This window comes from Boleophthalmus pectinirostris, unplaced genomic scaffold (assembly GCF_026225935.1).
Source record: "Boleophthalmus pectinirostris isolate CB_2022bp ecotype Guang Dong unplaced genomic scaffold, ASM2622593v1 HiC_scaffold_2, whole genome shotgun sequence".
In the NCBI taxonomy this organism is placed as follows: domain Eukaryota; kingdom Metazoa; phylum Chordata; class Actinopteri; order Gobiiformes; family Gobiidae; genus Boleophthalmus; species Boleophthalmus pectinirostris.
Genome location: NW_026571152.1, coordinates 11,942,224 through 11,956,221, shown reverse-complemented (window position 1 = coordinate 11,956,221; position 13,998 = coordinate 11,942,224). Strand labels below are relative to the sequence as shown.

The 13,998-nt window shown below is 39.3% G+C and overlaps 1 protein-coding gene across 1 annotated transcript in view; it reads right to left on the bottom strand.

Annotated features, from left to right (window-relative positions):
- Window positions 1-12,598: 12,598 nt before the first annotated feature.
- LOC110160343 (copine-8-like) overlaps window positions 12,599-13,998 on the bottom strand; it is a 33,836-nt gene continuing 32,436 nt past the window's right edge. The window contains exons 19-20 of the mRNA XM_020924981.1: window positions 13,506-13,579; window positions 12,599-12,955 (exon numbers count right to left, since the gene is read on the bottom strand). Coding sequence (XP_020780640.1) covers window positions 12,599-12,955; window positions 13,506-13,579 — 431 coding nt within the window. The remainder of the gene's footprint in view (window positions 12,956-13,505; window positions 13,580-13,998) is intronic.

The window sequence follows — 13,998 nt, the reverse complement described above, 5'->3', positions numbered from 1 at the left end:
ATGTTAATTTTAGCTGCCCCCATCTGTGTTAAGTATTACTGGCTTGTAGAATGGTGTGATTTCATTTGAAACCCATTAATAGACCCTGGACCACGGCACACTCCCTTCACAGCCCACTGGACAACTATATTATGGCACTATCCCTGTGGAATACTGTGGCATCTGGTAAATATATAAGACAATGTGGACGGACGCATCGTATAACTCAAATAACTTAAAAGCATGAATCCGAGACAGTCCTAATCATAAAATACATAAAACTAGGGCGAACACAAAATGAAAAAGTGGAACAAATAGTGTGATCTGATGGGACAAATAGCAGACGTTTAATCTCACACAAGACTGCTGTAGCGCAATATTGTTTTCTGTTTCCAACCACCCTTAAAGAAAGAGAGAGACAGTGGAAGTCAGGACCCAGAAAACTCAGAATGTGTTGATTTTATGCAAGGACAAAGTAAAATATTACACCACTAAAGAAGCAAGTTGAAAAATATGTTGAAAATGACAGGAAGTGGTGTTCTAAAACATACTGATGGCATCACACTAGGAGAATTCTGCCCCAAGTTTGGCACAATTTGCACATAAGAAATGCATTGATACGAATGATTTCATCAAAATAAATGTGTGTTGTTGTTGTTTTTTTCTTGGTCAATAAATATTGTCTGTGTACAGAGAATTTTGGCCTAGTGTCCAACATGGTTGCTAGGTAACAGTTATGGAATTCCCTAGTGTGATGTCATTATTTTCAACCAGGAAGTAAAAGGTAAAATAAAAAAATGGCCAAACTGGGAAAACATGATTTATTTTTTTATTTTTTAAATCTTAAACATAATGATCTTAACTGTGTTTTAGTAAAATTAGTCATTTAACCTGTCATGGGCACTTTAATATTCCCTTCTACAGCACCAAAAGCAGGTAAATAAATTAAACCGGGTCTAATCCAGGTCTCAACAGGGTTTGGACTGAACCAGGTCCAACCTACTTTTCAACCAAGATTAAATTAAGTCCTCAAAGACAAAATATCATGATTTTAATATACCTTACCTTTTAAACAATAAAATGATTTGTTTGTTAGCGTTGAACAGCTTTCAGCTTAACCGTTACCTCCAAAAAGCTCTCCTGGGCTCTTTCACCTACACAAACAAAAATATAAAATATTCATGTTATGTAAGCAAATCTGAAATACCATCTTACTGACCAAAAACGAATTAAATATGACTTTTGTGTTCCTTTCTGTAGAAATTAAAAGCTAACAAGTAGGTTAGTTTACCCAAATTACCCAACAGAGGGTTCACCACTCCACTGAGAGAGATCAGGAGTTTAACCCACAACCTCATTAGTGAAAGGAGGAGGCAGGATAACCACTCACTCATGTTCCACAGGGAGCTCACGTTTTATTGCGTTTTGATCTCTGTTGTGAAGTATGTGTATCGTTTTGCTGATACAAAACGCTAAAGGGATCAATATATCCTCCCTCCACTTTCCTCCTGTCTCTGTGTTTATTAAAATCGTCTTTGGCTCGTCTCATTTCTCGTGAATGTGTCCCTCGGGATTTGGGCCTCCAGGGGGCGCTCTACACCTTCACACAGGCTCGTGCATTATTAAAGGCGCGCTCCAGGCTCTGGTTCGCGTGCATGTGAAACATTTATATGGCTCATGCTGTCATAGTCAAACCTGAGTACATTTATAAAACATGCTCCGCTCTAGCGTTTTATCCAGGAAATAAAGGGAATTATACATTTCTACAACCGATCGTGTTTATTATTAAAAATCATAGTATGTAACTTTTTTGCCAAGAAAAATAGACTTAAATAAAAGTTGTTTTGTTGAGCATTTTTTATTCAAACTTGCAGCTTTCCGGTCCAAAACAGTGCAAGAAACATAAAAGTTTATAATTTCATATTGTTGACTTAACATAAAGCTTTTGTCACTTGTAGATTTCCTCACAGAGGAAAGAGTACCAAAACTTTTATTCTTGTACACTGTATAATATATTACTCAAGAAAGAGAGCACTGACACTTCAGTAGGAGTAAAAGTAGCATCACAGAAAAAATAATGAACCATCAAACATGCACCCATTATAATCTAACGCTTCTCTATGACTCACATGTATGATCCAAAACACAGTTTTAACACCAGGAACTCTCCAGTACAAACACACATTTCATAACAGTGAATGTGTCGTCATGGCGTCACCGCAGTGTCCATAATTCATGTTCCTGAGTGTGGCTTTAAAGTTTCATGTGAGTCGCTTTATGTTGGAATCCTGTTTTTACGCCCACGGATCGCAAATTATTCACAAGCAACTAAGAAAAAAAAGGAGAAAAAGAATATGCAGGAATGTTTGTCTGGTTTTCCGGAGTTTTGACAGTATTAGATTGTTTTATACTCACTTTTTAAACTTTTCTGATGGGTTTAATAAAAATAATAAATGGGTTTAATAAAAATATAAAAGTTAACAGAAAATTAAATTTATATTGAGAGCAAATAAAAAATAAAAATAAAACAGGGATAAACAGGGATAAACCAGGACTAAACCAGAACTGAACCAAAACTGAACCTGGACTAAACCAGGACAAATCAAGATTAAACCAGGACTAACCTAGATTTACCATAATAAAACCAAGACTAAATCAGAAATAAACCAAGGCTAAAGCAGAACTAAACCAGGATTAAACTAACCCAGGAGTTAGGACTAAACCAATCTGGGACTAAACCAGGACTAAACCAGGACTAACTGGGACTAAACCAGAACAAAACCAGAACAAAACCAGGACTAAACCAGGACTAAGGGCATGTTTCCTGGTTTTGCAGTGTAGAGACTCTGAATATTTCATCAAACTTCAGTAAATTCATTTAAATCTTTTATAAGGCTCCCACGACTTGCTCCGTTTAAGAAGCTAACGCCCATTTAGCATAAAACAACCAAACAGCATCCAGAAACAAGGCCCCGTTAGGTCCTGACCAGGATCCTAATCGGATCTGGAGAAGGGTCCAGCTAGGTCCTGACCATTGCTGGCACCTAGATACAAGCAGCATTCACTATGTTATTTATTTATTTTTTAACCACAACATAAAAAACAGACAAAATCAAGTCAAAAAGGTCTAACTCAGATCTAAACCAAGACTGGAATCAAGACTAACCCAGGACTAAACTAGGACTGGTCCCTGGACAGTTCAGTGCATTTGGTCTGAGTCAGGAGTTTATTAATGAAGAGGATCTAAAACGCTGACAGAGAATTATAAAGGACTAAACCAGAACTAAAGCAGGACTACACCAGGACTAAACCAGAACTGAAGAAGAACTGAACCAGGATTAAACTAGGATTGAACCAAGACTAAACTAGGACTGAACCAAGACTAAACCAAAACAGAATTGGACTAGACCAGAACTAATCCAGGACTAAACCAGGACAGAACAAGAACTGTACTAGGACCAAACCAGGACTAAACCAGATCTAAACCAGGACTGAGCCAGGACTAGACCCAGGACTGAACCAGAACTAAACCAGGACTAAACCAGGACCAACCCAGGACTAAACCAAAACTAACCCAAGATTAAACCGGAACCAATCCAAGACTAAAGCACGACTAAACAAGGACTGAACCAGGATTGAACCAGGACTGAGCCAGAACTAAACCATGACAAAACCAGGACTAAACCAGGACCAAACTAGGAAGAAATCAGGACTAAACCAACCCTAACCCAGGAGTAAACCAGGACAAAACCAGGACAGAGCCAGAACTGAGCCAGAACTAAACCATGACTAAACCAGGACTAAACCAGGACTGAACCAGGTAATAATCCAGGATCAAACCAGGACTAAACCAGGACTAAATCAACCCTAACCCAGAAGTAAACCAGGACAAACCCAGGACTGAGCCAGAACTGAATCAGAACTAAACCAGGACTGAATCAGGACTGAACCAAGTTTGAACAAGGACTAAACCAGGATAAAACTAGGACTGAACCAAGACTGAACCAGGACTAAAAAAAGGACTGGACCAGGAATGACCCAGCAGTGAACCAGGACTAAACCAGGACTAAACCAGGACTAAACCAGGACTGAGCCAGACCTAAACCATGACAAAACCAGGACAAAACCAGGACCAAACCAACCCTAACCCAGGAGTAAACTAGGAAAAAACCAGGACAGAGCCAGAACTGAGCCAGAACTAAACCATGACTAAACCAGGACTAGAAAAGAACTAAACCAGGACTAAATCAGCACTAAACTAGGACAGAGCTAAGATGGAACCAGGGCTGAACCAAGACTGAACCAGGTCTGAACCAGGACTAAACCATAACTAAACCAGAACTAAACCAGGATTGAAGTTGTGCACATTCAGCAGTTTATTTCTGGAGATGGGGCACAGTTCTATAAATACATGGTGAGTGTATTTTTAGCCTCTGAGCTGTTCTTAGATATAGATTATGTAACTGGACTTAATGCTGCGCTCACAGAAAAAAAAAAAAACATATTTAAAGGGAAATCTAGATCTGTGGGAAAAGAGGATGATAAAGAAGAGAAAATATTGGAATGCAGAAGCCTATTTAACTCTTGGCAGATTCACTGTTTTTGAAAGAAATTTCCAAACTTATGATCCACAAATGTTGAACCATATCATTATTTGTTTGGGATTGGCTCCACAAACCTGTTATATATATTTTTTATGTCTTTTTCTTAATCTTAAATCCTTTCAGATGACAACAATCATGTCTTTGGGGCTGAATAATGGCACCACTTTCTGAAGCTACTGTGAAAAAAATATTTAACTTTATTTATACTGACAGAGAAGATGTTGAACTTTGAACTTTGTGCCAGTTTTTGTTTCATGTGGATTGTCTCAGTAGTTACAGAAATATGAACTACAAACCAGGTCAATAAATCTGCAATTTGACAGTTAAACAGCAAATTCTTCAACAGCTCTAAATGCCATGTGATGGAGATCTTCTTTATTCATAATATTGGCTGGAAACTTAAGAAAAAAATATTTAAACAACACATTTTCAGGAGCCTGTAATCAATACAAGCATTCATGGTCCAGTTTAGGTGTTTGAATAAAAAGATTTCAATAAAAAGGTGACCATGACTAACTGAAAAAGGGAGAGGGACTTCTTTAACAGCTCACCTGTTGTAATTCCAGCTAAATCAGTTTTTTTTTCAGGTCAGATTGTGTTAAAACAAAGCTCAGATTAAAGTAAACTTGAGTAGCAGTGCCTCCAGTTAGTTTGGATTCTGCAATGTGCTGATGGTATGTGACTACGATCCCAATCGGTTTTACATTCTGTGCTTCTGAAACACTTTATAAAGTTGTGATCACAGACTTATTTCCCTGTGCCCCCTTCCTGCCTCCTCAGAGACCACAGGAATATTAATGCCACAGTGATCCAATGGAAATGACATATTACAATACTACAGACAGACACATAGGAGGAGCTGCTTCATCATTTGGTGGAACAGGAGACATTTAAAACAGTCCAGCTCTACAAACTGGACTTTCAGAGGTTTTAACCATGTTATAGGTGTTTCCTTTTTATTTACCCGCTGATATTTGAAGTGATTTGTTCCATTTTCAAGATATTGCATATTGCTGATCTAGCCCTGTTTTCACCGCTACCAGATCTCGTCACTAATACGGTGCAGTTTAAAGCCTTAATTGTGTGATCAAGTACCATCATGTATTCCTTTCCTTCCTTTTTAGAGAAGTAATTGTATTCTGATTGTGAATACCACTAAATGAAAAAATAACTATACCGGAGTAGAGGTATTCAGAATGAGCATTCAGAATATATATTCTCGGTACATGTATTCAGTTACTTCCCAAAGCTGTCCATAGGAGGGGCTTTCAGACATTCATCTTCCACTGGGCAGTGCAGTTTTCTAACATTTAAGTCTGTGGATTTGTTTAATTTATTAAGGGGTTTTAGATCAATATTGTGATTTAAAATGTCCAAATTATAACATAATGAACCACAGGTGTCATATAACTGGCTTTAAAACCATTTAAGTTCTGCCATAAAAGAAGGAGCCTCTTGGACAGAATTCTATTTTCTCACCTGTTTTGAATCTGTCTGAGGAGCTTCAGGTGTGAGAGAGAGTGTGAGAAAAGCAGGTGAGCCCAGTCCCTGCCACACCTGTCAATCAAATGGTCCCTGCCACACCTGTCAGTCAAACTCAAGCCAAAAGATGGAAGCGTGAGTGACCAAGAATCAAAAACAAATATACAAGAGAGGTTTAAGGAAAGAGACCTAATTTAGTCCTGGTTTAAACCTTGTTTTTTCCTGGTTTAGACAAGTTTATTCCCAGATTAGTCCTGGTGCAGTCCTACTTTAGACCTGGTTCAGTCCTGATTTAGTTGTTTTTGTTCTGGGTTGGCCTGGTACAGTTTTAATCCAAGATTAGTCAGTATCTTACATCTGGTTTAGTCGTAGTTTTTGCCTTGGTTCTGACCTGGTTTAGTCCTGGTTTAGACTTAGTTTAGACCTGGTTTAGTCCTGGTCTAGTTCATACACGAACCACAAGAGCCCATGTTCATTTTGATCTTTTCTTTTATTAAAGACTTGTACATAAATAATCAGTGCATTAGAGTCAAACACGTTTCAGTTCGTGCAGTTTACAATATTCAAACCTCACGATGTCAGGTAAAGCTTCACCCTGGAACATTTTCATGCACAAATCATTGAGATATAAACCCTGCACAGTCCCAGTCTGTCTGAGTAAAACAAACATGTCTGAAGGCAGAAGTCACCAATGAGAAGTTTAAGGCAGAAGTCACAAGTGCATCATGGGAAGTGTAGTCCACCGACACTATCTATCAGCTCAGTTATGCCCAAACAAAAAGAATCTACCAAAAAAATAATAAGATTGTCATTAAAACCAGGTATTATAGTTTAGAATTCAGAATATTAATCTAGATTTATATTTTGTAGTGTAAATGTAACATAGAACATTTTTATAAATAAAACATTATATGGCACCACAACAAAAACATGTGGAGTAGTGGTCACTAGCACTTAAAGCAGATATACTGTGCTTGTGTCTGCTATATACTGTAGTTATAGTCTGTGGATAATTATTTTGACTTTCGTGTTACAAAATTGTGGTGCCCAATGGAAGCTGAAGTCACAACAAAGCGTCACATGCTGTAGGCCCCTCCTGTGGATAGCTGCACATCACAGTCGCGAGCATCAGATTATGTTTTCATTTGTACCTAAATTACTATGTGACACTGTGGGATCTTACACGCATCACCGATTAAGAAAATTGAACTGAACGAAGTACAGAGCAGGTGGATTGTACTGGTGGTAATGGTTTGATCTGTAATATGGCATCTTGAAAATAAGCGATTAAAGGTTACTCAAAACACGTGTGAATCATTCCAAATACAACTTTTAGTAGGTAAATGAGAATAAAACAACTATAACATGTTTAAAAGCTCTGAAAAGATGGTTTGCAGAATAAGTCTGCTTTAAAATCTGTTTGTATTTTGTACCCTGTATTTGTTGGGTCCTCATTTAGATCTACTCTAGGCTCTGGTTTAATCCCTGATTCAGTACAAGTTTAGACCTGGTTTAGTTCCGTTTAGTCCTAGTCCTAGATTAAACCTGGAATAGTCCTGTTATAAAACTGGTTTACACCTGGTGGTATGTAGAAAGCCAAATATTTTCTTGGTTTTGAGAACCATTGTCCTACTTTATACAAACAAGGTCTAATAAACACACATTTAAAATTAAACTTTTGAAATTACAATTAATATTCTGAATTCATAATTTCTGCAGAATTGTACACTTTTTTACAATAATTTCATATTGTCGACGTGGGCTCAGTGAGGCGTGTATAGTGTTGCTTTCTTGGCTGTTTTTCCCACTTACGCTAATGTCCCGTAATATGTCTTTATTTGTGTGAACGGCGTGTGCACTGGTCCGAGGCTGGAGTTATGTAAGTGTCTCATTTTTAAAACATCGCCAAGAAAAACCCTGCGCACAAATAAATAAGTCATGTATACGCCTGCACAATATCTACAATATATGTACAGAGGGTAAGAAAGGAGGGGGAGAGGAGAGAGAGAAGGGAAGAAGAAGAGGAGAAGAAAAGGAAGAGAGAGAAGAACTATGAAAGAAAGAAAAGAAGAGGGAGGAGAGAGAAGGAGAGGAAGGATAGGAGAGAAAAAGAGAGAGAACAGAAATGGGGTAGAGAGGGGAAAGAGAGAGAGGAAGACAGAGAGTAGCAAGGGAGAAGAACTATGAAAGAGAAAAGAGCGGGTTGGAGAGAGAGAGAGAGAGAGGTAGAAAGAATAAGGAACAGAGAAAAAACAGGGTGAAGGGTGAAAGAGAGAGAAGGTAGGCAGAGAGAGGAGGTAAAAAATGAGACTGTTGCAGAAGAGGGGAGAAAGAAAGAGGGGTGTTAGAAAGAAAAGAGGAGAAGAAAAAGACAGAGGGAGACAGTAAAAGAGAGAGAGAAAGTGAAAGGAGAGCGAGAGAAGAGAAAGGGAGTGGAGAGGGGAAAGACAGAGAAGCCAAAGGGGGAAGTGAAGAGAAAACAGTAGAGGAGAAAGAGGAGAGAGAGAGAGGCATATATAGAAAGAAAATAAGAGGGGTAAAAAGGGTAAAAAGGTAAAAAGTAAAAAGAGAGAGAACGGAAAAAGTTGCTACAAGTGGCTGGACAAAATGGAGGACAGAAAGTGGTTTAAAGTGTTGGACTTAACAAAGCTTGAGTTTATTACGCAATACATTTGACCCTGCACTATATGAGTCCATTGGAGATTCACTGTTTTTGAAAGACATTTCCAAACTCCATGATACACAAATGTTGAACCCATAGACTGTACACACAAGTGGACTAAGGGAGTGTGACATCACCCATAGTGTTCAGCTCCAGCCAAATGAAGCTCATCAAGGCTTGGAGTTATAGCAGCTAAACAGAATTTCGATTGCAAATATCAAAAGCAACCGAGACTGTTGAAAGTAACGCTGTCAATCAAACCTGTTGCTAACACTATTGGGGGTGACCTCAGGGAAAAAAGGCACCTCATTGGGCTGTTATTAATGTTCATATCTTGATTTAGGGACAAAATAGCGGGAAAAAACACCAAGCTCATGTAGATCGCGTTAATACAAACATTCTCAGAACAATGAGCCTGACACCAACAGTTAGGGAGAGAGGGACGATGTTACTCAATAGAAAGTGAATTGAAGCTGATGGGAGTCGATGCTCACTTCCTATTTGGAATGCAGCGGCTTGCTCATTAGCTCTGTCCATTTATATATACAGTCTATGTTTATGATCCACAAATGTTGAACCTTATGATTGGTTTGAAACTGGCTCCACAAACTTGTCATATTAATCTTATGGCTTAAAGTCCTGACAGCTGACAACAATCATGTCTTTAGCATTGAATAATGGCACCATTTTCTGAAACTGTTGTAAACAAATCATTTTACTTTTATTTATACTCACAGAGAAGACGCTGAACTTTGTGCCAGTTTTTGTTTCATGTGGATAGGCCAAGTAATTACAGAGATATTAACCATAAACCAAGTCAATAAAGCTGCAATCTGACAGTTAAACAGCAAATTCCACCATAGAATTCTGACCTGTCCTCCATCTTTGTAAATTGTCCACTCTCTGTCCTCAGTTTGAATAAATATTAGATGCCTCCTTCCTGCCACATAGAAAATGTGTCAAATGCTACGCGGTGCTACAGAGACCGAAGCGCATACACGTTTAAGGTGAAATACCAAAAACTGCAGGCTTCTTAAGGTGGAATATCAATAACAAAGACAGGCTCAGACATGCTTCAGGTACAAATACTGCAGTACACAACAAATACTGCAAGGGGTATTACAGTTAGAGTATAGTAGTATTAGTAATGGTAGTACAAAAATACTTACTTAGGTGATATGGCAATAGAAATGATTTGTATTTTTTTGTTCATTTTGATTATTACTTTTTATATAAATTGTCTTTTCATTAAAAATACATATGGTGATTAAGTTAATTATAATGAACATAAACTATGCCAATTTAACAGAAAAACTGTCCAATTTCTTTGTCTCAAGTTTAAGTGACAGAAGATTGGCTGCAGACCTCAATATAAGACCTAGGTGTTTTTTAGGAACAATAGTAGTAGTAATAATAGTAGTAGTAGTTGTACTAGCAGTAGCAATAGTAGCAGTAGTAGTAGTAGTAGTAGTAGTAGAAGTAGTAGTAATAGTAGTAGTAGTAGTAATAGTAGTGGTAGTATTGTGCTTGTATTCACAGTGGGTGATTGAAGCACTGCAGTATTCTGTGTACAAATACATATAAATAAAGACGCTGTAAACTGTGAGAGGTAGAGACTCGATTTTGGAAGAGTCCAAAACGCACAAAACCACCTGAGTCACATGACCAGAGCCAGGTCCTCTGCATTTGACCCATCCTTCAGTGATCTTGAGTTGGTCTTGGTCAGGACTGCCTTAGCTGAATGATTTGCCCTATTGTGCATGTTTTGGGTTGATGGGGGAAACCGGAGTGTCCAGAGGAAACCCACACAGACACAAGGAGAACATGCAAACTACATATAGAAAGGCCTGTAAGTCAAACCAGGGACCTTCTTGCTGTGAAGTATGTGTGCTAACCATATACTTAGCCACTGCTGTACAGATTTTAAATGTTTTTGTGATACAAGTCCTCTGACTGAAAAGACCACTAGACTTTCCAAACCCTGCCCACAGGAGCATGTCAGCTCTCTGTGATTTTTGTGCGATAAGAAACTGAAATGTACAGTCGTAGAATATGTGCCCTGCTTAACATTTAGTCAGAGCAGCTGTTTTGGAGGATCATCATTGAGAAGGTTCAGCTACTCCTGTCCTGGATTCTGTTTGAGACCCTGGTTCAGACTTGGTTTAGACCTGGATTAGACTCAGTTTAGACCTAGTTTAGACCCAGTGGTTTTATGCGGCTGGAGTTTTGCGTCACGTTTGTACTTTAGTGTAAACATGAGATGACCCCACATGGCCATAACGGGGTAGTGGGTGGGGTGGTGTTACAAACACAACCATCGTAAAGACCCACTATGCAACTTTTCTGATTGAGATCTGCACCTGCTTGTCTCCATGGAGATGCTTATGCTTTGGCTGGAATCTTCCACAGTATGGCATTAAACCACCAAGTGCAGTTCCAGGTCAGATCTGTGGAGAGGTGAGGTCCCTCACAGAAATGACATACGCAGATGATGTACCCCACTGGAAAAGTTAGTGCAGCTTTAAGTATTTATCTTGAATTTTAGTTGATTTTCTCTTTCTGCAATGTTAAAGAGGGGGTATTACACTTCTTGGGTATTAACACCTTAAGTCACTCCCCCCTTCAGAGAGCTATCATAGCACAATCAGCGCGCATCCCACTAATGAAAATACTGCACAAAGCATCAGGTTTGACAAGGTGCTGTGTACAGTTTTGTATCATATTTTTGAATATTTATGAAAAATGGCTGTACAGTGATGAGTAATGTAGGCTTATGGGCAGAGCCTTGTTCAGGCTTGTACTGCAAACCGTAAGAAGGGTTAGAATATGGCACCGAGGAGATTACTAAAATACTCAAACATGCATGGATGAAATATAAAAGGTCTTCAGGCATGTTTTTCATGAGGGAACAAAGTATAATCATGGTAGAAAGCTCCAAAATGTCAATTTAGCAGAATACCCCCCCTCTAAAATAGTTGAAAACAGGAGTTAACATACTAATATCCTGCTTGATTTTGTTCAGGGAATTCTCTTTCAGATTTTTTAAACATACCATTAACACTTTTACAACATTATTTGTACCATGCTTTTAATTACATTGGTGCACCGTAAATGATCCCTTAAAAGAATTCCCAAACTCCGAGTGAAGATAGGAGTTTTCAGATGGAAGTGTGAGATGTGGAACAAAAAAGTGTTGTTGTGTTTTTTGTCCATATGCTTGAAAAAGTTTTGTTCAAAAATCCACAAAACGAATCCCAAAATGTAGCTCTAGTTTTTCATCAAGAAACCTCAGAAAGTGCAGTGAAGAGCAGGAAGAAGACCGACCAAAGTCCGGGTTAAGTCCTGGTTTAGTCTTTGTCTAGTCCCTTGTTCAATTATGCTTCAGTCTGGGTTTAATCCTGGTTAAATCAATTGTGTGCATATGGTAGAAGCAGCAGAAGTAGCCGCCTTAGTAGTAGCAGTAGTAGTAGTAGAAGTAGAAAAAAAAGTGCTGATACCGCCTCTTGGTTTAGTCCTCGTTCAGTCCTGGTTTAGTTCTCATTGTTAAATATTCAATGTGAGAAGGATCATGCAGAAAACCATCCAAAAAGTGCGTCATTCCAGGAGCTTCCATGACTTCTCCAAAAAGTTCCAGGCATTAAACCAATTCCCGAGAACCAGGTCGAGCACAAAGTTCCAGAACTGTCCAAAACATGGAGAGACTTTCGGACAGATGCAGTGGCCGTGGTTGGTACTAAACATTCCCAAATTCTCCACATTTTCCATAACCATTCCTTCCAACCAGTGCCCAAAACCTGCAGAGGCAATGCTAAGCCCATATTGGTTGGGTTGTCTGGTCCAAAGCATTCCAAACATAGTGGAGGTTGCTGGTTCAAATCCGACTGACCCTGCGTGCCATGAAGGGGTGCCCGGGCGGGAGCGGGTGGGAGCTGGGCAGCGTGTGGACTAGACTGTGGTGATGCCCAGGTCTGCCGAGGGTCAGGGAGTGCCCGGTCGGGAGGGAGTGGAGAGAGGAAGGCGGGCAGGGGGACAGGGGGGACAGTGGTGACAGGGATGACAGGGGCGACAGAGGCGGGTAGGAGGGAGGCTGAGGACCAGGTTTAATCCCTCTGGTTCTCATGTAGGACAGGAATTGGTCTGGGATCTCGGCCAGGACTTCCTTGGCGAGCCGGGCCATGCTGAGGATGTGGTTGCCGCGGCGATCCATGTAGTCTCGGAACGGCACGAACTGAGAACAGAGAAGAAAAGGTTACAGCCACAGTGTGCCTTTTTCCCAAAAATTTAACTAAAATAAAGGCTTGTATTTGAATTTTGGTTGGGTTGTACTGGAAAACCTGTGTCCTGGCTTGCAACTCCACAAAACTGACTTCTCCTGCTTGTTTCCATGGAAATGTTGTCCCTTTGGCTATAAGAATCACCTCCAGAAAATTACATACTGGAGGTGTACCAGATTTTTTCCCATGTATATAAGCAAACTGTGTCTTGCCCCAGTGTAAAAGCGTCTCTTACAGTCAAGGTGTGATCGCTGCATCTATTAGAAAGTGTTTTAGTCATCCAAGAACCAGGAAGTGAGCTGTTAGTATGCTAGTTTAAACACTGCTTAAAATGATTCCAGTCCCATTATTCATTTGGGAAATTGCCAGTCTTGCTCAAATAAATTATGTATCAGTAACTCTCTTGAGGTTTGACCCCTAAACTGTATTTTACCACATTTCAGCGGTTCAGTGTTTTTACTGAATCTTAAAACAGGCTGCAGAGGTCACAGGTCAAAGATTCACCTGAACAATGTCCCTCTCTGCAGCTCGCCCCTGTGACGAAATTCTCTCATCATCTCCATCCAACTCTATCATCTCTGAAAAACAAACACAGGATTTATTTAAGGGGCCCATATTACGCTGTTTTCTGATCTATTATAAAGTTGTTTTCCTCATCACAAACAGACCTGGAGTTGTGTTTTGGTTCATTCACACATTTTTAACATACAAATTCTTATATTCTGCAGTGTTCTTTTCTCAAACTGAAAAGACTCAGTTCCACCTTGTGATGTCATGTGGTAATACAGGAAGTGTTCCAATGTGTTTTAACCTCCATATACATTCACTAGAATCATTTGGATCATTTCAGCCCTGAGACTGCCAATTTCTACTGAACAAAAGGTAAAAGGAAGCTGCTGCATTTTGAGCCTTGGAGATGTAAACAGAGTGATAAAGGATTACTCAAAGACAATTCCAGGTATGTTTTTGAGGAAGTAACAGCATTGGCAGCATTAGC